At 39.8% G+C, this 24,342-nt stretch overlaps 1 protein-coding gene across 10 annotated transcripts; it reads left to right on the forward strand.

Annotated features, from left to right (window-relative positions):
- Window positions 1-388: 388 nt before the first annotated feature.
- On the forward strand, window positions 389-23,668 carry usp7 (ubiquitin specific peptidase 7 (herpes virus-associated)). 10 transcript variants are annotated; one of them, XM_055035664.1, is made up of 32 exons: window positions 389-689; window positions 1,228-1,497; window positions 5,229-5,333; window positions 6,527-6,725; window positions 7,095-7,233; window positions 7,506-7,594; window positions 7,697-7,805; window positions 8,019-8,149; window positions 8,299-8,353; window positions 8,438-8,518; window positions 8,757-8,847; window positions 9,019-9,101; window positions 9,598-9,707; window positions 10,209-10,386; window positions 11,937-12,081; window positions 12,174-12,304; window positions 13,756-13,890; window positions 14,809-14,910; window positions 15,806-15,911; window positions 16,423-16,515; window positions 16,590-16,657; window positions 16,750-16,850; window positions 17,873-18,026; window positions 18,361-18,428; window positions 19,561-19,663; window positions 20,250-20,327; window positions 20,421-20,521; window positions 21,506-21,605; window positions 21,830-21,949; window positions 22,033-22,104; window positions 22,225-22,315; window positions 23,235-23,668. In XM_055035664.1, the coding sequence occupies exons 1-32, from the start codon at window positions 656-658 to the stop codon at window positions 23,339-23,341; spliced, it is 3,549 nt and encodes a 1,182-aa protein (XP_054891639.1). In that variant the 5' UTR covers window positions 389-655; the 3' UTR covers window positions 23,342-23,668. The 10 variants fall into 10 exon arrangements, with proteins under 10 accessions (XP_054891639.1, XP_054891640.1, XP_054891642.1 ...); XM_055035665.1 differs by having other exon boundaries at window positions 10,209-10,365; window positions 19,555-19,663; XM_055035667.1 differs by having other exon boundaries at window positions 390-689; window positions 1,194-1,497; window positions 19,555-19,663.
- Window positions 23,669-24,342: the final 674 nt, after the last annotated feature.

Consider the following 24,342-nt stretch of genomic DNA (forward strand, 5'->3'; position numbering starts at 1 on the left):
GAATATTTATCTTTACAGCACAACATGAGGCAAAAATAATTGTTACGGTGATGTATTGCTAAAAGCAATTAGCATTTCAATACCTAATGAATCCAACTGTTGTTTCTCTTTGCAACAACTCAGTTAAGAGCACTCTGTTTTCTCGTTCTCAATGTTCAGGTGTTCTTAGACAAACCAAACATTGAGGACGAGAAAACAGAGTGCTCTTTGGCTCCCTCTGCTGGCCTCAGCAGCAGCTAAGTTTGCTTATGCCTTGGGAAGGAGCCACGAATATTATCAAAAGTTTTGTTTCAAAAAAGATGTGTCATTACTTCGAAGTTAGTCGTTTTTTTCCCCACAGCACGCTCTGTCAAAAATGTGGATAAACGTTTATTATTATTATTATTACTATTATTATTATTATTGTATTATTAGTGCTAGTTTTTTTTCAGGTCATAAATGCACTTTTGTGTAATATGTCCAATATGCGAGGAACATGCCGGGCCCATATGAGTTAACACAGATGAAAACCTCGCCGGGGATGGGCTCGTGTTTGGATCACCATGCGGATGTGACATTTCAGAGAAGAGCGCGGCCGCCATTTTGAGATTTCCCTCAGACCCAACACATCACAAACCACGGGAGGAGCGGGTCGAGAGCCGCCGCACAGCATCGTATGACCGGGCACATTCCTCAGAAACAGTCGAGAGGTTAGTTTAAAAATGCAGCGAGGAGCCGCGTCGTGTCGTTGATCGTTTTAGGGGCGTTTTTTTTGATGGGAGTAGTTTCATGTCGAGGCCCTGGTAACTCTTGTCTCCGTGAACTTCCAAATCAGCATTAGTGGAAACTGGTTTGAATGGATAGCTTCTCCCTTCCTTCTCCCCCGGTCGTTGGGCAATCGGAGGAGCAGGCGGACTGGGAATACCGCTGGCAGACCTGCTAATTGTGTCCCAGCAAATGAGCCATTGTTTTTATTGTTGCAGCTGTATTACCTTTTGGCTGCCTAGTGTCAGGTAGCTGAACGCTAGCTGCAAACGGGGTATTTGCCTCTCGTTTCCCGGGGTTGAACCGGATTGATTTAGTTCGTTTCAACGGGTCTTCGTCCCTCGGAGTCCCAATCCCCCGCCGTCAGCCAGGGACTTGTACCCACCAAAAGCGCCGAGATTGGGCGAATAGCGAGCAAATACGTCCGCGTTTCTCTACCCGCTCCCCAGCTGACCTCCCCTCCTCACTCCCCGGCGCTGACAGCGGACAAGGCCGAGGTCGCATCAGAGCAGGCCCGGCCGCCGAGGCTCGACCTGTCCACCCCACCTCCGCATCCCGCCGCCACACCGCACCAGCAGCCCAGAAGCCGGTTCCCCGCCGAGACTGCCCCGGACAAGATCGAGGGTGACGGAGATAGGAGAGAGCACCGCATCACAACAGCAGCTGCCAACATGAACCACCACCATACGCAGCAGCAGCAGCAGAAAGCCGGCGAGCAGCAGCTCAGCGAACCAGAGGACATGGAGATGGAAGGTAAGAAGGGTGAACGGACTTATTTGCAAAATGCTTGACTTTTTCTCCCCACCCCTGCTGCATGGCAAATAAGTGAAGTTTTCTTGGTGCAGTCCGAGCGCAACATTACAGTAAACAAGGCCCGAGGCTGGCTGGGATAGCCGGTTGGATTTCTGCTGATTGTGCGCCCGTTGCAGCAGACTCGCGCGGAGCTGACCTCATTTTGCGTTATAAGCAAACTTTGTTTAATTTATCTTCCGACGTTTTCACCTAGAAGTTGCTTGCAAATAAAGCCCAATTGGTTCGGCTGTCTTTTAAACCTGCAGATTGGCCGTATAAATCATTCATTCGGCTCGGCTACCGCATTTCTCTTGCCGTTCGGTTGTCGCCGCCGCCGCTGCTGTGACGAGCGATCTGATGCGGTTTATTAATTAAACGTCGTGCAGAATGGGGACACAATCTCTAGATTTCAGGTCGTGTTGATCATCGATAAACTAAAGATTTGTAAACAACGTTGTTTAGTTTTACAAATCACATGAATCCATTTCACGGTAAATTAATCCGTCTTCAGTGTAGTACCCGGGATGAACTTCACAGATAAAAATACCTGTCTGCATTGTCCGTCAATGTTTCTGTGATTAAACTGTAGTTTGCCACTCTATCGTTTATAACTATTCGATAGGTAGCATTGCTAGCCTGAAGAGGATGAGTGCTAGTAGCGTGCTTGAATTTAAGGCTGCTATTTGCACAGTGAAATGTTCCGCAATTACATAAATTAGCATTTTATTAAACTTAGTTACGTAGTCAGAGAAAGTACATTATTTCTTTGTCTCTTTATAAGGCTCCCAAACGCAATGAACACAGTTTGCGCGACAAGCAATTCTAAACGGGTAAATTAGCTTCGAGGCCCAGTTCGTTTTGTGTCATCGCTGGTTAGCATGCTAGTTAGCTTATGCTAACGGAGGGGGGTGTGTGGCGTTCCAAAATGGTGGCCTTTTCGATTCTGCTAGAGCGTTTGGGCCTTGGTAGCTAAACCGGTGGGGATTTCTTTATGCGTTTTTCTCAATTCCTATCCTACGGCGATGACGTCTTCTTGCATGTTTCACCTCGTATTGGATTTAGCGTGCTCGTTCGTGTTTGTGTGTACAGCTAATGTTGCTAATAAGGACCCGCGGATCATTTTGTTGCTACTGGTTGCTAGGTGGCTAACGGGAACGCAGATGCGTCAGTACCAGCTTGTGTTCACCGCGATACATGCACTTTTGTCGTTTTACGTTTCAATGTAACGGTTTCAAACCCCCACAGCAGTTCAACCTCCCGGATAAATCCGTTGCTTTGTACGTTTAACGGAGCTTCAGAAGAGCCGTTTGCCAGAGCTGAAAAGTAACTGTTGTTAGTGGTGCGGTAAGCCAGGCCCACTCAGGGGGCAGCGCGGGGATTTGCTGCTTCATTGTATGGAGGACCAAACGGCTGGGAGCTCTCGCCATTTTTAATGATCTGTTTTTGTTAGATCGATTTGCAGTCGAGACGAGCGATTGAAACGTGCGGGGACCATTTCCCACGCATACCAACAGCATAATTGCTACTTTTCCTTTTTCTCTTATCGATGTCAACTTTAGCGTCCGTTCAGACTCTTTAAGAGAGCCTCGCTGCGTCATTTAGCCTCAGTGATTTAACTCTTATCTAATCTAACACACATTAATGATGATCGTGTAACGCACGCAATACCTGTTACTGTATTCTGTTTTACAGTGACTAAGCGTGTCTGTTCATTATTTGCAGTATTAATCATTGTTTTTTTAATAGTTGTCTCACTAGCAGCAGGTGCATTTACTAGTCAGCCCCTTTTTGGCATTATACCCTCCTTACAAGTGTGAGAACAAATTGTCTAACATTTTCTTTGGTTTATTCTGACACATTGCTATTATTTGCTGTGCTATGTCTTAGTTACAGTTGGTTACAGTTTTATCCCACAGTCATTTATCTATATCACCACAGGTGAACTATGATGCGTTCACGTTGAGAGCAAGATCTCTGCTTAGTTTCTATTGAGCTGCTTGCTTTCACTGTTTCCCAGCTTTGAATATGTATGCAATAAGAAAAAAATATTTTATTTCCAGATTTTTTTTTCAAGCATTGCCTAATTCCTAAATTGTATTAATCTGGAAGTGTAAAAATGAGCAACCTTAGTAACCAGGATTTTTTGTCCTGTCAATTATAATTTTAAAAATCTCCATAGTGTTGTTTGTGAAGCGCCAATGCTTTTTTATCTTAACGACCAGAATAGCTTTGTACTGACATCAAAAGTGTTTTAAGAGGTGAATTAGTTACAATAATTTGACTGACCTTGTTTTTTTTTTTTTTTTTTTGGTAAACAAGTTTTTTGTTTTATTTTGAGACTATAAAAATATTTTTCTCGTTGGGTTTATATTGGTCACTACCTCCATATATCAAACTTTGTAGTTGAATTTTAAGAGGAAAAAATAGTGAAACGCTTTAACTATTCAAGAAAAGTTGTATTTGTAGATTATTTCATAGACATAATTTACTTACCTGGTTTTACAAGTCACAACTAAATTGAGCCCATATTTATTTTTCAAATTGGTGAAAGGGTGAAAAAAAAATCATAGAAGCATTGTTGTTGCCTGTTTTTATTTTTCATTCTAGTTGTTTTTTCTGGGTTTTCAAGCATCCCCTTGTTAGGAAATCACTATCTCAATGGGGGCGTTATATGGTTAAAAATGTATAGAAATAACTTGATCGCAACAAGAAGCATGTGCTTATAATTCATGATTACGAAGCGCAGATGAGTGTTGATATTTGAAATTACCTAAATGTTGCGCGCTATCTTCATCGGAACAATTTTTCCCCATTACTTTTAATGCTGTGTCTTTTCCTAAAACATTTAGGAAGGTCAGAAAGCTTTTGTTTTCCTGAACCTGTGAACACGCTTCCTGAGAATGTTTTGTTTTTAAATCAAAGCTGCCCTTTAGACATTTCACTGTTCCGCTATGTGGCAATACATTTCTAAGTAGTAGTAATGACTTTATTTTTCTTCCCTGCAGTCAGTAAAAAAATGAGAGGCTGTCTGTTGGATTCTTAAGCAGAAACCTTTATGGGTTCCAGGCGAGACTCCTGCCATAAGCGGGACAAACTTGTCATGCACCTGACTGACAGACTCCATTAATGTGGTGTAATCCACTTGGGGGAAACCAGGTCAGCCTCTTGAAGGCACGCTTCAGTCATGTTACCAGATTGACTGGTGGCGCTCAACGCTCAGAGCAGCGTGTGCAGAAAAACAAACAAAACTCAGCAGAAGAAGAGATGTCACGCACCTAGGGATATGTTTAAGAAACCGTATCATCATTGTCATCCTCTCCTGATTTGTATTCCCTCCTTGAAGCGACGCACACATTCTTCCTGATGAGATCAAGTTGTCTACACACACACACACACACACACATATAGGGAAACATTTGTCGTGTTGCCTCTGCATGGTTGTTTCCCAACAGGGTGTAACACTTGGAACATATTTTGTTTTGTCCTGACCAGGAGTTGCAGCTAAACAGAAAAAAAAAACACTGGATAGAATGTGTTATGTTCACAGGTTTTAGTAAAAGTACTAAATAGTGGGAGAAAAAAACAAAACAATCTAGCACATTGTTTATGATGCACAAATGTTTTTCTGATGGTTTCTATTTCTCTATTTACCCATGCAGCGTGGTCAACTTTTTTTTCTTCCCTTTTCGCAGCTGGGGAGACAGATGACCCTCCAAGAATCCCGGCCAACCCGGTGATCAACGGTAACGTGGCCATGGCAGACGGTCACAACAACACAGAGGAGGATATGGAGGACGGTGAGGAGGATGAACGCTCATGCTAACAGATGATACTTTGAGAAATACTTTGAGATTGTATAATTTTGATTTTTTTTTTCTTTGACCGTAACAAATTTTTTTTAAAGTTGAGCAAATCAGTGTTTTTCTTTATTGCTGATTTTGTATGAGACCTGTTGGTTTTGTTTCTCTACTTTCTCTCAATTTTTTGTTTCTACTTATGCATCCAAGCATCTGTCTCTACCCTTTCTCTGATTTCCTCTAAGCAGTGTACATTAAACACATCACTTTATGTCTCTACAATTACATTCTTAAAAAGTCTTTGATGCATGTATCAAAACTAAAGCTTTAAAGTATATCAAATTTGTACAAAAAAAAAAAGTGCATAAAAAAAACAAGTCTAAAATTTTGTGATGGCAGGACTATTTACTCTCATAAATTCTATATGGTATCTATTTCTCGTGAGACTTTTCTGTCAGGCAAAACAAGACAGTTGTGACTCAAAGCAGTTGAGGCTACCGCTAACTACCTGCTAATATACCCTTGCAAGCTATCTAGCTCTTTTCCACCTATTATTAATAAGTGTAAATTTATCAGCAGTTCTACGAACAGCTTTTGTCTGACAGTCACTCACTTCTGTTGCTAATCAGTACGATGCTTCATGTTTTCAGGGCAAAAAAGCTTTCAATTACTATGTAATAGAAGCAAAATAGGCTACATTTCTGTTGTGATACAGGACATAATGGTCTTTGACTTGTGAGATCTGCAGACATTCTGCAAACTGAACAAAAGAGGTATTATGTTGGTTATCTGCCCTGGTTTAGCTACCGTAGTCTGTTTTTAAGTACATTGTAATAAATATCCTCATTGTGCAAACAAATCGATATCCAAAGTGTACAAGATCACAATACCAGTCTGTTTACGTTTGTACAGATTACTTTAATTTAACATTAGTCATTTAAATTAAAAGTTTGCTTCCAGCTTTTTGAATCCAACACCCCTGTTTTTCTTAGGTCTGCTTTGAGGACTGTGAATATATTTGAACATTTACAGGCCTGAACCAGGGCTGTGTGTTGAAGCCACCTAGTTTATAGTGAATGTGAGAAAATGCATTTAGACTCAACTTTCTCCTCCCTCACTGTTTCAGTCTGGGGTCAGTCAGAGTCCCTACAGTTTTTATATTTTGTCCTCTCTTGCCCGTTGTCTCCTCGCAGACACCAGCTGGAGATCGGAGGCGACCTTCCGGTTCGTCGTGGAGCGCTTCAGTCGCCTCAGCGAGTCCGTTCTCAGCCCGGCCTGCTTCGTCCGGAACCTGCCGTGGAAGATAATGGTGATGCCGCGGTTCTACCCCGACCGGCCTCACCAGAAAAGCGTCGGCTTCTTCCTGCAGTGCAACGCAGAGTCAGACTCCACGTATGTGACTTTGGTTCCATCCTCTCTCGCTCAGGAGTTGTTTTTGTATTATATTTGGTTGGTGGTGATTGGGGGCTGTCAGATTTTAGATAATATTGTTACTTTATGATTACATTTATCCAATAACTAGTGTACATGATCTATATGTAGCTCCTTAATTTTTTTAAAAAGTAGACATTGACACAAGATTTTTCTTTGTTCTTCACAAAATCCGTTAAGCGCTTATAAGTGGAGGAAAAGTGCGGGAACGTTCTCGTCTCCTGTTTATAATCGCACTACAAGAAAACAACAAAAAAAAGAATACATAGATTCTCTCTTTTAAGGTTGTGTTTCAGTGTTTGGGAAGTAATCCTGCTGTTTCCGTTCCAGGTCGTGGTCTTGCCATGCTCAGGCCATGCTAAAAATCATTAACTACAAAGACGACGAGAAATCGTTCAGCCGCAGGATCAGTCACCTATTCTTCCACAAGGAAAACGATTGGGGCTTCTCTAACTTCATGTCTTGGAGTGTAAGTATGCAAACCAGACGAGCGCTAATAGTTCGGAAAGTTTGATGTTTCAAAAAATATTTTTCTTAACATTTCCCATTATGTTCCGACACAAAACGAGAGTGTAACAGACGATGTAATATTTGCTTTTATGACGCAGCATCTATACAGACAGTACGCGGAAATGAAATTTTCAGCTGCTTGTTTCCCTGTTAACTGCTGGGTGATGCATGTTTGCTCAGTTTAATTTAGTTTGTCGTTTGAATTTACGCCCTCTTGCTTTTATATTACAGGATGTAACGGATCCGGAGCGAGGCTTTATTGATGACGACAAAGTCACGTTTGAAGTCTACGTCCAGGCAGACGCTCCACATGGAGTCGCGTAAGCAGATTTCTCCCTCTGCTGAGCTTTACTTGCATCTTTTTGAACTGAAACTCTGATTATGAGTCTTTTATTTTTAATTTTTTTGCCTGATTAAACCAGCTGGGACTCCAAGAAACACACAGGCTATGTTGGACTGAAGAACCAGGGAGCAACTTGTTACATGAATAGCCTGCTACAGACACTGTTCTTCACTAACCAGTTACGACGGGTACGGCTTTTTCCTGGAATCTCTTCATTGTTTTAGCATAAACACGTAAAGAAGAATCCACATTTTCTTGTTTTTATCACGCAAAATTCTATTTCTCAGATTTGAGCCATATTCTTTCAACTGCATGAAAGTTTGGGGGATTTGAATGTTTTATCTCATTAAGAAACAACCTCTGTCTTAAAATATTGCTGTCTAAACTTGTTCATTTTGTAGGCGGTGTACATGATGCCCACAGAAGGCGACGACTCATCCAAGAGCGTTCCCCTGGCGCTGCAGAGGGTTTTCTACGAACTGCAACACAGCGACAAACCAGTCGGCACCAAGAAACTCACAAAGTCTTTTGGGTAGATTTAAAAAAAAAAAAATCTAAATATATATATAAACTAAAAACAAGCATTTTATGTTTGTAGATTTGACTTTTTGTGAGTGAAATCTAAGACAACCATTTGGATTTCATGTCTAACCAATCTTTTTGTGTATTTTTAATGCTCAGATGGGAAACACTGGATAGCTTCATGCAGCACGATGTACAGGAGCTGTGCAGAGTTGTAAGTTTCCTCGTCAGTCTCTATAAGTATCCCTGGATGTTAGCTGAGTATTTCCTGAAATGCATCATGCCGTCTGTGTTGCAGCTGCTGGACAACGTGGAGAACAAGATGAAAGGAACTTGTGTTGAAGGAACCATCCCCAAGCTGTTCAGAGGAAAGATGGTGGTACGTTTGACCCAAGTTTCTCTTGTTTCGTCTGTTTCAGGTTTTGAGCCAAACGTGTAATTTTGTAAACAAGCCGACAGGAAGCAGACTAACGTGGTTTCAAATGTTTTTTTTTTTTTTTTTGGACAGTATAGGTTTAAAAATAGAAGCGCGTTAAATGACGACATAATCCTATGAGAACGATTATTTTTACCCGTCCTGCAGAACGCGTTCTGACCCGTTTGTGTTTTTTCCTCAGTCATATATCCAGTGTAAGCATGTGGACTACCGGTCTGAGCGGATAGAGGACTACTACGACATCCAGCTTAGCATAAAAGGAAAGAAAAACAGTTAAGTAGCAAGACGGTTAAGTTTTTTTTATTTCTACTTGTTAGGATTTACGTAACAAAGTTTTTTTTATTTCTTTTTAAAATTTTTATTTCACTAAAATTGGTAGTAAAGTGAAAAGGAATCAAGAAATTAATATATTTTTTTCCCTCCTAATTTGATCTTGTTCCTAGTATTCGAGTCATTTAAAGATTATGTTGCGACTGAACAGCTAGACGGAGACAACAAGTACGACGCAGGAGAGCACGGTCTTCAAGTAAGTCTTCTAGTTTTGGCTCATGGCTGCTATTCACACCTTTTTGCAACATGCAAAAAAATCATATTTTCCCCCTCACATTTTATCTGTACAACCACAAACTTTAATGTGTTGTGCTGGGATTTCCTGAAGGAAGTAAAATGATTTAGGAGTGAATTTTAAAGAACAATTGCCATTTTTCTATGTAAGATTATGAGCATTCATTTCAAATCTTGCCTGACTTCCAGTTGCTTTAGGTCTGGGCTTTGACTAAGCCAATTTTTTATTATTGTTGTTTCTGGTTATCATATTTTAAGTTTTGATACTTCAAATATCTGCTATTTCCATAAGGTACTCTTTACAAAATGAAAGTTTAAGTTTTAATTTGTCTAATTAAAAATATTTCCAACACCATTGATTTAGTTTGTCTCCTGTATCACTTTCAAACCAACACCACAACAAAATCCATCAGTAAATCTTCCATGCAAATGTCTTAACATGTAATTTTGTTTTGCAGGAGGCAGAAAAGGGTGTGAAGTTCCTTACTTTCCCTCCAATCCTTCACCTGCAGCTGATGAGGTTCATGTATGACCCACAGACTGACCAAAATATTAAGATTAATGACAGGTAAAGCGTGACTTCTTTTTTTTTTTCTTTTTCCGTCTCCCGTGTCTTTTCTACTGGGTTTATTCGTGCATCGCTTCACAAAAAAAAGCCCTCCTCAAAGTGGATCATTTCCAGCCTCACAATGTACCAGTGGCTGATGCCAGGGTATAATTTTAGAGCGTCTGCTCCATATTACTTTAGGTTAAAGGGTGCCGCTTATTTCCAGAAAAGTGTGAACAGAGAGAAAAGCACAGCCCGACTCCACCTACGTCCTGCGATGGCAGGAATGGTCTCCGCTCAGATTATTTCTTGTCAGTCGTCTTTCTTTGAAAGATGAAAGCGAATGGAATAAAACCAAATGAGAATGCTGAAGGTCGTTGTGATGTTTCCCCCCCGTCATATTCCTGCATGATCGATCACTTGGTTTCCTCCCTAAATACCACATCTTGGTTTCTTCTTTGACATGCGTGCTGATGCTAACTTGTCGATCATTTCCCACTCTGATTCCTCCCGTCTTCGCAGATTCGAGTTTCCCGACCAGTTACCTCTGGACGAATTCCTGCAGAGGCCAGACTCCAAGGACCCCGCAAACTATATTCTACACGCCGTGTTGGTGCACAGCGGGGACAACCACGGCGGTCACTACGTCGTCTATCTTAACCCCAAAGGAGACGGCAAAGTGAGTGTCAAGGAACCAATTGTGAGGACAAATTTTTTTATGCACTTTTTCACCAAAATTTCTGTGGGTATGGGGTTTTGTTTATGCTGCATGTAATAAGGCTTTAAAGCTTTAGATCTGTTCCACATATTACGTCTATTTTGTGACGTTAAAATTAAAGCATTATGAGACAAAAAATGGCAAACGTATTCATGCTCCTTGTTGTAACAGACCAGGACACGGGATTGCACCTGCACTGCTTCGACAGAAATTCAAGTCAGAGACTCTTGTCTCTCAATTTACGGTTTTCAATATGCTTAAAGATGTGTCGTTTATTCCTCATTTACAGTTTTTAATCAATAATTTCATTTCATTACATCCCAGCAATATAATAAAATGTGGCCAATTTAGAACTGAGAAAAGTTTTGGTCAGATATTATCTATTAATACAAATCATTCTGCAACCGAAGAAAAATACTCAACAAGGGGATGTTTTTGGATGTCTTTTTTCCAACAAAAATGTCCCAACATTTGAGGCAAATTAAATTAGTCTAAATCATTAAAAGACATTCAACTTTACACATTGTACTTGAAAGATAAAAGAGCACACTTAGTGGTCAATGACAACTTATCAGACTGACTCCTGAACTCAATATCAGTGTTTGCGCCACTTTAGGAACTTTCCCTCATGGTACTTGCTTCGGGGTGTCCGCACATCCTTTAAAAGTCTTAAATATATCCACCTAAAACTTAAAATGTCTTAAATTCATCTAAAAAATTTTTTGCTGTCAATACACAAATCTCAGGTCTTAAATTTTGTCGTGGCACGGCTGTTTAAGCTCAAATGTAGTTTTTTCTTTTCTGACGTTTTTTTGTCAGTCAAAAGTTTCAGTCGGATGCATTGTTGTTTCCTGTGAGTCAAGCCTAACCCTAACTGCTAAGATATCTTCGCTTGCTGGATAGCTTTGTTGTGTCATTAGGGGTAAGTGCAAATGCATCACTAGTTGGCTGTATGATGATGTCAATTTTTGCCACTGGTTCACTTCTGTTGCCAACTCTTATGAGTCAGCAAGACCATATAAAACCATACATTTCATCCAAACTCAAATGAAATAAGTCTAGGCCTTAAATTCGACTTGCTGAAGCCTGGAGGCACCACGTGTTTCTACCGCTGCAGTTAGCAATTGAACTCAAAGCACCGCTACCAGCCATATTTCAAATGCATAAAACATCAGATTATTTAATGCCATGATAATCCTCCATTATAAGGATTTCTTTCTAAATGCAGAAAAAGATTTGAAATGGATTGTTTATTCTCATTGTCAGAACTGTTCCATAAACTGAAAGACACATTTTGTTTTTTCTCTTTTTTTTTTTTTAAGATTGGCTGTTGGCCACAAAAGTGTAATCTGTGCACTTCTATAATGCAGTCCCTTGTGTTGGTCTGTGACACAAAATTCCTGTAAAACATAGATTTTATTTGTAAAGTGACAATATGTGAAACAGTTCAATGGGTATTGATACAAAAACCTGCACATAGAGGTGTGACCCCCTCCTGGCCTGACCCCCCATCACTTAATTGTCCGCTGCAGTGGTGTAAGTTCGATGATGACGTAGTGTCGCGGTGCACCAAGGAGGAGGCCATAGAACACAACTATGGCGGGCACGACGACGACCTGTCGGTCCGCCACTGCACTAACGCGTACATGCTGGTCTACATCCGTGAATCCAAGCTCAGTGAGTGAAACCCTTCTGGGGGGAAATCAAGTCGAAAGCCTCGAGGGAGTTTGGTTGATGGATGTAATTTCTTTCTTCTTTTTTTAACTCAGGTGAGGTTCTCCAGCCGATGACTGATGGGGACATCCCCCAGCAGCTAGTGGAGCGTCTGCAGGAGGAGAAGAGGGTGGAAGCACAGAAGAGGAAGGAACGCCAAGAGGCGCACCTCTACATGCAGGTTCAGGTAGGAAACCACCAAGGAGGTTTTATGCAGTATGTAGGAACTCCCCCGTCTGTGTTGGGGCTGCGCGATCAATCACAACAACTTTTTCTGATTTAATCTAAGCCTCTGCAGTATTAATATTTCAAACGACCATTTGGAATATTGTCCTTGGTTCACTCTGTGCTTTGGCAGTAGTGCGCTCAGCCTGCTGGATGCCAAAAGTTGAGGAGGTTTAGTGGTTAGACGTGAAGAAAATGTGGATGTCATCATGAACAAGATGTGTGGAATACAAGTTTCAGGGAAAAATAAAAGCAGTGTTTTACTTTTATCTCTGTAGCTTGAAATCATTGGTCTTTCTGGGACAATCAGAAGGTTGTGGGTTCGATTCCAGCTTAATACTTGACCTGTCCATTGGTGTGTATGAGTGTTTAGATGAATGTGGCTGTAATTAAAAGTGCTCTCATGTTTGTTTACCACTTATTAGATGGAAGAAATTTGAGTGATTATTTTGGTTGGTTTTGTAGCGTTTCGGTAACAAATTTGCCATTTTCAATCTGATCTGCGGCTGGAACTTGTGAAGTTTTTTTCTTCAAGTCCATGCAGGGTTTTAGTTTAATACTTTGGGGTCTGCTCCCAGCCCAAACTAAAATATTTCATGTTTATTTGTTGACTTTTTTGCCTCGCATGAGTTTGTGTGATTATTTAAACCACTTCTACTTTAAGGGGCAACTTGGTTTAAATATTTTACTTCTGCAGGGAAAGAGTTAAAACTGGTTTGTTTTACTGCTATTATTTTTCTGCCACGGGATGTAAAATCAGATTTTTGTTTTTGAATGAAAGTACAAATGAATAAAAAAAGCGGAACAAATAAAAGCAAATAATTGTTTAAAAGCATTGTTTTTTTTTCCAAACGCATGATAAACATCAGTGCAATAGTTTCTACTTTGAAGGGTAACTTTGTTTAGACATCATAAACCATTTTAATTGTGGTTTCAGATGTGTGTGGTTTTTATTTTATTTTGGTTTATTCTTTTTGGTTGTTGTGTTTTTATTTTGGATATTTAAAATATCACTCAGCTCCACTGTTAGTGTTCTTTACAAAGTTAAAGCGTGTTGGTCTTTGAGAGGATTCAACTTGCATTATTTTGCCATTATCAATATTACTTGAAAGGAGCCACAAAAGAGCAACATTATCGTTAAAAATAAATAATGTGACTATTTATCATCCAGCAAAATTTGTTATTGTGATCTAGAATGTAATAAATAAAACGGAGAAATAAAAAACATTCTTGGAAATATTATAAAATAGCTTTTTCTCAGTTTTATGTCAATATTAGATCACATGCAGACCTAGTCAGCTCTCAGATGACGTTATTCTTCTGGCCTTATTAATGTGTAAAATACTAAACATTCAGACCTTTTTTGTTCCGTCGTTCTTATTCTATATATAACTATCTATCTTCTACATCTAGATGGTGACAGAGGACCAGTTCTGTGGACATCAGGGCAATGATATGTACGATGAAGAGAAAGTAAAGTACACAGTCTTCAAAATCCTGAAAAGCTCCACCCTGCAGGAGTTTGTCCAGAACCTGTCCCAAACCATGGTGAGTTGCTCATGTTCGTCTGAGGTGCAGATTTGCACAAAACATAAAAGCTTCTTTTACCGTAATATATTCTCTAAATCAAAACCACAAAATTCCTTTTGCACAAAAATGCTGAACCTCTAAATCATGCCGGTATTTGTTGCCTTTTAAAATCACGTCAAGGTGGAACTTACCGTATTTTTCAGACTATAAGCTGCGACTTTTCCCCCACACTTTGTACCATCCAGCTTATAGCCCTGTGTGGCTTTTCTGTGGAGTTTTCTTCAACTGCCAGGGAGCTCTTTAGCAATCATTGGAAGACAAAATTGGAAATCAAAGAAGAAAGTGCTAATTTTAATTTATTACAAGCACATGCTAACAGCAGTCACGACGGAGAATTGTTTTTGAACTCATGATGCAGCTTTTAAGTCGAGGGCTATCGATCTGGCAGTACAGGAGGGAAATGGAGCCGCTGTATGTAAGGTCGGCGTGAACGAAACTATGGTTCGGCTTTGGAGACGGAGGACTGCATCCTTAATAAATCCAGCAGATTTATTCGGATGCTGCCCTCTGGAGAAAAGCAGAGAGCGGTGGGGATACCAGCGGCTTATATATGTATGGTTCCAGTTTTTGTTTTTATTTATTTTTTTTTGTTTTGTTGTTTTTAATTTGTAGGTGTGCTCTATAGTCCGGAAAGTACGGTAATTTACCCTGCAGGTTAAAGTAGTTCTGTCTTTACTCATAGCGCTGCCAAAAATAACAACTGGTTGAAGGTTAAGACTTGTCGTTTTTTCTGTTTGCCTACAAAGTAGAATCTAAACTGTCAGAAGGGAAAAAAAGTGCACAAACAGTTACTGTAACGTTCTTTCCTTCTGTCTTATCAACAACTACAACATTTCTCTGTAAAGGATTCTAAAGTTGAGCATTTTTGTGCTACAGGGTTTCCCACAGGACCAGATGAGGCTTTGGCCCATGCAGGCCCGCAGTAACGGAACCAAGCGACCCGCCATGCTTGACTACGAGGCCGATTGCAACAAATCGGTACGTGTTTGCTTTGGAAAGGGTTTTCTGGGTGTATTTTCAGGTCTTGTTCGAGTCACATGCTTCTAGTCGTCCTGATTTAGGAGGAAGTGTTTTTAAAGATGCAACTAAAAACCACAAATAAAAATTCTTGATATTGTTGCGTCGCCACTTTGATCAAACATTGATCTTCAGAAATATGCTCCCGTGTTGTTGTTCGGTATTTAAAGGACAAACCAGGCTGCAGTTGTTCAAATCAGGGTTTGAAATTCAATTGAGTGTTTTCAAGGTTTGGAAAGTGCTTGATATTCAAACTGCATAGTTTGTACTAAAGTGCCATTTAGCGTTTGATTAAAAGCATGCATTTGGAAAATGTTATTTTACAGATGATTTCATGCACCTAATTAAAACACAAATAATAAATAATAATTTTTCTTTCCCTCTTTGTCTGACAGGCTAAACTTTTCTTTTGGTCGGTTAGAATAACCAAAATTATTTACATTTGCTAAGTTCCAGAAAATGTAGGAATATTTTTTTAGAGGTTTCTTAGTATATTTTATTTAAACATTTAATTCAAGCAGAAATGTTATTTACTTTAGCACAATCTATTTGGATCGTTTCAATGTAGTGAATATTTATCATTCCTAATGGTTCGATGACTTATTGATCTGTAACTGATATAAAGAGTTTTTTTAAAGGTCTTTTTTTTTGTTACATCAGTGTTTTGTTCTTGGACCAGTGAGAGCAATATGAATAATTGTAATAAATGACACATAAATGTGAATGCAGACTTTTTTTTTCCCAGAGGAATAAATATTTGCTGCACATTTATATATTTATTCTTTGGGAAATGCCTCAAACTATGATAAAAGGTCACCATTTTGAATGTTTTTTGTTTTGTTTGTTTTTTTATTAGATGATCGACTTGAGTGACAATGAAAACCCCTGGACAATATTTCTGGAGACTGTGGATCCAGAGTTGGCAGCCAGCGGAGCCACGTTACCCAAGTTCGACAAAGACCGTGAGTTTTACTCATGTCTATCATCCAATCACACATCCTTAAGTAACGAGAAAACATTGCATATAAATACATCAGGGTCTCTAAGAGTGTTTAATCAAATTCAATAGAGAAGGTTGGCCCTCTTTGTTATCAATTAATTTGATTTTTATACTTTAAAACATCAATGATCAAGAGGATTATACATTCCAATGAGTCTTTAAAGTATCTTTTGAAAACAACAACCACTTTTTTTCGAAAAACATTCATTTTATTGATTTGATGTAATATTCTAATTTTAAACATTATGTTTCTATCATCTGTAAATGGAAAATTACCAATAATTAACAAACATAAAGGCTTTTGATCTCTGTGTAATTAATCTACATGTGTTTCACTGAGTGATTCTGAAATGAAGGGCCTTTTTTATTCTAATTTATTAAATTGGTCTGCAGTTGAACTTTATTAACTCAGTTGGTTAATATGTATCTTCTTTAAATTAATATGCTTTTTTTTTGTTGCTTTTTTTATTTAGATGATGTCATGTTGTTCTTGAAGATGTACGACCCCAAAACCAGAAGCTTAAATTATTGTGGACATATCTACACACCTATATCCTGCAAAATAAGTAAGAATATCTCTGGACGTTGCTCTCTAATGTCTTTTATTTTGTACTAAAGCAATTTGTTCTGCTCTACCCAGGAGACTTGCTGCCAGTCATGTGTGAGAGAGCAGGGTTTCAGCAGGAAACTAGCCTTATCCTCTATGAGGTGAGCTCTGTTTGTGGCGCTCGGTTTGGATTTTCACCAGGTTTCCACCGGTTTGACTTCATTCTGCTTTGATGATGATTTCGTTGCTGCAGGAAGTAAAGCCCAACCTAACAGAGCGGATTCAGGACTACGATGTCTCTCTGGACAAGGCCCTGGACGAGCTCATGGACGGGGACATAATTGTCTTCCAGAAGTGAGTTCTGCCGTTTATTTCGATCAGTGGCGTTTTCCAGCCGTAAACCCGGGTCAGAATGTTGTTTCCATGCAGCGTGGAAGAGAGGGGGGTTTGGCTTTAGACATGTGCCAGATCTGGATGTGTGTGGGAATAGAAAGGAGTCTGGAGAAAAACATTCCCCGAATTTAACGCAGGAAAATTCTGGAGTTGCCTACAAGGTGTCTCCAACTGTCCGTCCATCTGTCCTTCCTACACTGGTCCATCTCTCTGTCCATATTTTTATCTGCCAAGTCATAATTTGTCTTTAGCTTTTTTTCTTGCTATTTTGCATTCCTTCCTGTTTTTCTTTTCCTTTTTGTCTTTTTAGTTTTCCTGTATCCTTTTTTGTCTTCTGTTCTTTTACCTTTCCTTCTTTTATGCTTTTTTTCATTCCATCCTTTGTGTCCTTCATTTATTTTGCTTATCTTACCCTTCTTCTTTCTTTCCTATTTTACTCTCATTTTTTATCATTCCTTTTGTGCTTTTTCCTTCCTATCCTTTATCCCTCCATTCTTTCCATCCTATGTTCCCCCTTCCCATCCGTCCTTCCTTCCTTGTTTACATGTTATAGTTTTTACATATTACATGTTTTAAACTGTAGAAATATTCACAATAAATTCAGTTTGATATTTCAGACCTGTACTTTAAGGCTGGAATAGAACAAGAAATCTGAAAATTTTAGCCTGGGAAAGTGGGGAGTTTCGACATAAAGCAGGTTTAGGAACATGTTTAGGAACATGTGTTTGGATACTTGCTCCCTACTCCAGTTTTTTTAAAGCAGAAAAGCTGCGGTCATCTTTCACTATGTTCATCTTTTAAGGTGAAATTGTTCTGATTTTAGGCATGTGTGTGTGATTGCCTCTTTTGGCTTTGACTGATTCTATCCAGATAAAACAGAGACAACTTTGCTCCTGATGGACCGATGTGTCTCTAATCGATCCGTACGGTTTGTTGCTATGTGAGCGGCGCTTTAATCTCGTTCTCTTGCCGCTTCCGCACAGGGACGACCCAGAGAACGACAGCAGCGAGCTGCCCACAGCAAAGGACTATTTCCGGGATCTGTACCACCGAGTTGATGTCATTTTCTGTGACAAGACCATCCACAACGACCCTGGCTTTGTGGTCACGCTCTCGAACCGCATGAACTATTTTCAGGTGTGGTCGCTCGGCTTGATTAATGCTGCCTGAATTGAGGGGTGACCTCTTTTCATCCCTTCATACAGCTAAATTGAGTGAAAATCTTAAGGATGTTTAACAATATCAAAGTTAAATTTACTTGTTTAATCGAAGTTGAACTCTTCTCGGGTGTTAAAGTACAGCTCGCACTTTTGAAAATGTTCTTATTGATGCAAGGATATGTGATGTTTTCTGGTTGACGTATAAATCTGATCTTTACTTCTTTCTGTATTCATCTGATTTGCTTGAGGTGCCTGACATAGATGCTGCCTGGCAGGCTCTAACCGACTTGTAATGTGTGTGTTTTTGTCAGGTGGCCAAGACAGTCGCACAGAGGTTGAACACAGATCCAATGCTGCTGCAGTTCTTCAAGTCCCAGGGGTAGGAGGCTTGTCCCATCCACACACTGACACACAATAATTAATCAAGTATAGAATGTGCTATAAATGAATTGATAAAACATAAACAAAGCGTTATCGTCATATAAATCTAAAGCTGTAAAATGTCTTAGATTATATTTAGGTAGGGGTTAAATTTGTTTGTTGGTCCATCGATTGTTTTTTTTTATATATTTAATCCAGTCATTTGACCTGTTGCAATTTTCGCTGGAGTAAAAGTTACAAATATTTCAATCAGGTTGGGCCAATTTATTGCCCTTTTATTCGGTCTCCAACCACAAGTCAACAATGGTAATAAAAGAATACTAAGATGGAAAAAGAAATAACCCCAAATTTTTGAAAATTATATTTTTTTATTCAACAGTTACGGCAACAGTACAAGTTTTGTTTTTTAAATGGGGCAATGCCTATTAATGAATATTTAAATTATAGCCAGGTGGCTAATTTCCATCTCTTGTCCCATTGGCAGGTTGATGTTGAGCACAATAATAAAAACTGGGATAAAAAACACAAACACTGCACAGGACACACCCTTAAAAGCTGTACATCTTTCCATATGCTCCGCGTTGACCTTTTGACTTTCCAACAGACCATTTTTAAGATGCTTTTTAAATTTCAGCGCCTTTTTATGTCCTGGCTCTTTTGTGATGTACAGATTTAATAACAAATAAGCTTTATGGTAGAGCAAGTAAAATAAGACGCCAAAAAAAAAAACCCCAATAAACAAATGTTTGCCTTTTTAATTTATTGAATTTCGTCGCCTAGAAGTAGTTTAAATTTCCCAATTTTTTTTCCGGGTCAAAAAGCTTGATTTAGATGATCTACAATATCCAGATAATCTTAATTGTCTTAATTGAGTTGGGTCTTGGACTTGCTGTTTGGTCATTTCCAGCTGTGAGAAATGTTGTGTAACCTGTCCCCCCTCCACCTCTCTCTTTGTTTTCCTCTTTTAACTCCTCCCTCTCACTCTTCTGTGCATCTTTCTCTCCATGCCAACTTACACATCTTCTCTCCTCCATGACTCCCCCCGCGCCCTCTCCCATCTTTCCCCATCCGTCCTTCCTTCCCTTCACCGCCCTGCCCCCCCTGCCTGGTGGTGTGGTGGCCAGGTACAGGGACGGTCCAGGGAATCCTCTCAGACACAACTATGATGGGACACTGCGAGACCTGCTGCAATTCTTCAAGCCTCGGCAGCCCAAGAAGCTTTACTACCAGCAGGTGGGAATGCTTGGATGTTTGATTTCTTTCTTTCTAATTGTTCTATATCGATGAGCCACATTTGTGCCTTCAGTTTATTCCCCCACCATCAAATTCGGATTTCAAAAGACATTTTTCTGAATTCCATTGGCTAGAAAGACGTGTTAAAACTCTGTTTTCCGTTTGTCGTGAAGGTGTCGTCGCCCGCTGGTCTGCTTTCGCACTCGGATGCAGTTCAGTGGGTTGATGGTAGATTTCGGGCTTACCTCAGGAGGCTTACACCAATCAGCTAAAGTTAGAAAATACGAGAGCCCGGTGTGTTTTTAAGTACATAATCAGTCTAATCCTATTGTAGTTATATATTTAATTGCCCTGTTTTAAAGTCTAGCTTTTCGTTTGGTACAATGTGAACCACCTGTAGCCTAGCAGCTAGGAAAGAGAGAAAATAAAACGTTCTGGGGAATTGCCACATTTTTTTTTTTAACTCTGATGATCACGTTTGGGTCAAATCCTTTTTAGATTTGTACAAACGTTAGTGGAAAGAGGTGCATCACAGGCGGCCTTTACGATGGAATAAAAACGTGTTTTCCTCTTCCTGTGCTCGCAGTTGAAGATGAAGATAACAGACTTTGAGAACAGGAGGAGTTTTAAATGCATATGGCTCAACAGCCAGTTCAGAGAGGAGGTAAGCCACATGCAACTAAAAATGCAATATGTCTGTGTCGTTATACAATTGGTCAAATGTTTGTTTGTTTTTTCTCGCACACTTCTATTGCAGGAGATCACCCTGTACCCTGACAAACATGGCTGTGTACGGGACCTTTTGGAAGAATGTAAAAAGGCAGTGGAGCTGTCTGAAAACGGCTCTGAGAAGCCCAGGTATTTATCACCGATTGTCTAAAACTAGAAAAAGTACAAACTTGATCAGCTGGATTATATTTCTGTAGTATTGTTTATTTTGCCAGGATTAATAATCAAGAAACAATCGACATTCAGTCAGGTGCCCCGATTTGGTCTTTGTTAACTTCACTCACATTGTAATTTTTTTAGGTTTACAGCTAATTATCTTTTTTTTTTAAGAAGTAAGACTGGTCTCTCACACACAGCGGCTTAAGAGAAACAACTTCCCCTGAGTGGCTCATTTTGCACACAGAGGTGCAGCCGCTACTCTAGTCTTTTATTTCCAAATATTTTGAAAACTTTTTTTTTTTTTTTTGGAATAAAAATCAAAGTGGAGGTCGGTCATTATTTGGTGTGACATTTGAAGTTGTTGCAGTCTCGTCGAATATTAAATCTTCTCTCCCATGACATTTACTAGACTGAACATCTTTTATTTTTATTTCCCACTGGATAAGTCTGGAAAAATATAAGTTGGGGATCTTGACATCTTTATGTCTTTTGTTACTGAGTGTTACTTAGTGAGTTAAGGACATTTATTTATTCTTAACATCACAGCCTGGGTTTCTGTGAGTCTCTTGGATCCTTTTGCCATTTGAGTTACTAACTGCAAAATATGTATAAATTGGGGGGAGAAATAAAAACAGGTCTCTAATTGTTTTATTTTTGCCTTAGCTCTAGACTTGGTTTGATTTAAACACCAATCAAAATGCTGAAGGATACATATTTAACCTTATATGTATTATTTAACGTGTTCAGCTGATGGAGGTCTTTCTAGACCAAAATGAAAACTTTGGCCTAAAAAACCTTGAAATAAAAACAAAAGAACCACAAGAATATTTTCCACCTTTTTAATGACTATGCTGTCGTCTTCAATTCATCGACATTTCTTGTATCTCACAGTTTGAAAGCGATCGAACAGCTGCGGCTTCACATCAAACTCTCTTCTGTCTCCCCTGCCTGCAGGCTGTTAGAGATAGTAAGCTATAAAATCATCGGGGTTCACCAGGAGGACGAGCTGCTAGAATGTTTATCTCCTGCTGCCAGTCGCACCTTTAGAATAGAGGTAAGTGTGTTTGGGAGGTGTGTGTATTTTTAGCCGCTTCGCCTCCTTGAGCTGCGTCTCCGCTGCAGAGCTGTCAGCCCTGATGCGCCCGGTTCAGTTTGCTTCTTTAGAATCACATTAGTGCTGCTTTGGTTCTTCTAATATTCCAGCTGCAGAATAAATACAACCCGGAATTATTTCACACACACACACAAAAGAATAATAATCCCATTTTGTACATTTAGGAGATTCCTTTGGACCAGGTGGACTTGGACAAGGACACTGAGATGTTGATCCCAGTCGCTCACTTCCACAAGGAAGTCTTTGGCACCTTTGGGATTCCCTTCTTGCTCAAGATCAGACAGGCATGTGGCGCCGCTTCGTGTCAAATGTTTGCCAGATTGTTCTCCTTCATCAAGTGACTTAAACTTCTGCATCCTCCCTGCAGGGGGAGCCGTTTAGGGAGGTGATGAGGAGGATCCAGACCATGCTGGACATCCAGGAGAAAGAATTTGAGAAGGTGTGGTGTCATGTTGTTTTTCTTGGAGGGGGGGTTAAGAAAAAAAAAAAAAAAAGATAATTTTTTCTTTGTTATTTATTTTTGTGTTGTTTTTTTTTTGTTTGTTTTTTCTTTTCCAAGTTTAAGTTTGCGATTGTGATGATGGGCCGGCATCAGTACATCACCGAAGACGAGTACGAGGTCAACCTGAAGGACTTTGAGCCACAGCCAGGTATTTCCTGTCGCTGAGATTCTTCCAGTGCCGGCAGCTGTGCAGGAATATCCACAGTCCAGGATGTTAAGCATCACAATAATATACAAACGGCTCCATGTACATGAGTTTTGGGTTTGAGGTCACTAAAGTTCAAAGGGGATTTTCTCCCCACAAAGAACTCTCAGTAACATTTGAGCAACTGAAAGCTGCCCTGCGTTATTAGTTCGACCACGTTCTGTCACAAATAGGTTTAAAGGATTTTAGGTGACCTCTAAACAAGCTTTTTTCTTTTTTTCCCCCCCAAATATAATGAAAGGGAGACCAAATGTTAGAGCGGTATTTCGGGATTTCAAACAGTTAATTACATGTGGTCAATAATTATTGGTGTGGTCATTTATTAAACTTGGGAGATTATTTAGAGTGATGCTCTGCCAATAAACTTCCTATTTTAAGCATTAACAGAACTTGTGAAAAAGGCTCTGGCTGATGGAAAACGGGAGCCTGGGGGAGACAAAGGTTGCTAATAACTCTTTAGAAAAGCCTTGGTTTTGCTTTTATGATTTTCCAAATGTGTGCAAGTATGAGAAAAAAAAGTGGACTATTTATTCTTACATCTAGTTTATTTTTCTTGTCAGGCTTTTCTGTGAGGCAGAACTTTGAGTCGCACGTAACGTACTGTGTGACTCAAGCAGTTGATGCTACCGCTAACTAGCTGTAGCTGCTAATATGCACTTGCTAGCTAGTTGTCTTGTTTGCGTCTTAAAATGTCTTTAATTCGAGTTGATGCTGGTGATGAGGCCTTGTTTTGCTCTGAAATACATTTTCATGATGTTGTATTTCCAGAAGATGTTTTTGTGTCTCTTTTTTTTTGTTTGTTTTTTAATCGGGCAGGCAGCCGAGGTGCCTCACACCCTCTCTGGCATCTTGTCCTCCACAGGTAACATGTCCCACCCGCGGCCCTGGCTAGGGTTGGATCATTTCAACAAAGCTCCAAAGAGAGGTCGCTACACATACCTGGAGAAAGCAATCAAGATCCACAACTAAAGCAGCCTGACCCCTCCGCCCCCAGCCCCCCCTCCCGACCCTTCCTCCTCTTCGTTCTCCTCATCTTCCTCAGATCCTTCCTCCCTCCCCCTTTCCCACTTTAACAAACCATAACCACAGACTGTAACCAACCGTGTGAGTGCGTGTTTGTGTGCGAGGCTGTGTGGGTGTGCGTGCTTGCTTGTATGCGTGTGTTGCGTTCATCACTCTTTAACACCCGCCTGGACACCTCTGCAGCTCCGCACCGGCACTACGTCTTCAGCGACACAGGATCTCGCTGCAGCTGACAGATTATTCTTCAAAGGAAAAATAAACTGCACCAATTTCCTCCTGACTGTTTATTTTTGTTGTACATTTTAGGGTTTTTTTGTTTTGTTTTTTTTTTAAACCGTCTCCCTTTACGTTTGAGGCTGTTCGGCTTTTCTACCTGTTCACTGCCTGCTTTTTGTTGCCTGTCTTGAAGTGGGAGATGTAAAATTGGGTTTTAAGATGAATTTGAAAAGCGGAAACTACGTCTTTTCTCCCCACTTCTGTATTTTTTTTTTTTTGTTTTCTTTTTCCGTCTGGGCTAAGGAGGGTTGTTTTAAATGAAGTTGCTTGGAGAGGAACTGCACCGCTATGTATTGAATTAGATGAAAAGATGTTTTCTCAGAGCTTCGTGGTAGTTCCTTCTACAATCCTATAGTGCAACAACAAAATAATAATTAAAAAAAGCAGTATTTCCAAGTTTACACAATTCTTTCTCACTTAGTTTGGTTGGAGGACAGTAAATCTGTTTTTTTTTTTTTTTTTTTTGCAGATCTTGTATAATAAAACTTTAAAAAAAATCTGCAAAACGACATCTGTTGAAAATAAATGGAGAAAAAACAAAATCGTCTCTTTAATCTTGAGAGTTGGAACTTACTGTCGCAGCTTTCTCAGGATCGCCTGTTTTGCGTAGCTTAATAACTCTCGAATCTCACAAAACACTTTTTCTCCCTCCTCGCCCCTTTAATAGTTTG

This window comes from Poeciliopsis prolifica, unplaced genomic scaffold, assembly GCF_027474105.1.
Source record: "Poeciliopsis prolifica strain line A6 unplaced genomic scaffold, Auburn_PproV2 SCAFFOLD010, whole genome shotgun sequence".
In the NCBI taxonomy this organism is placed as follows: Eukaryota; Metazoa; Chordata; class Actinopteri; order Cyprinodontiformes; family Poeciliidae; genus Poeciliopsis; species Poeciliopsis prolifica.

What these genes read in the sequence shown, in the direction of transcription:
- usp7 (XM_055035663.1), top strand. Translation starts at nt 656, where the DNA reads ATGACCGGGCACATTCCTCAGAAACAGTCGAGAG. An exon ending in TACAGGAGCTGTGCAGAGTT is followed by an intron (nt 8,354 to 8,437) that starts GTAAGTTTCCTC and finishes TCTGTGTTGCAG; the next exon opens with CTGCTGGACAACGTGGAGAA. An exon ending in GTCGCACCTTTAGAATAGAG is followed by an intron (nt 21,606 to 21,829) that starts GTAAGTGTGTTT and finishes TTGTACATTTAG; the next exon opens with GAGATTCCTTTGGACCAGGT.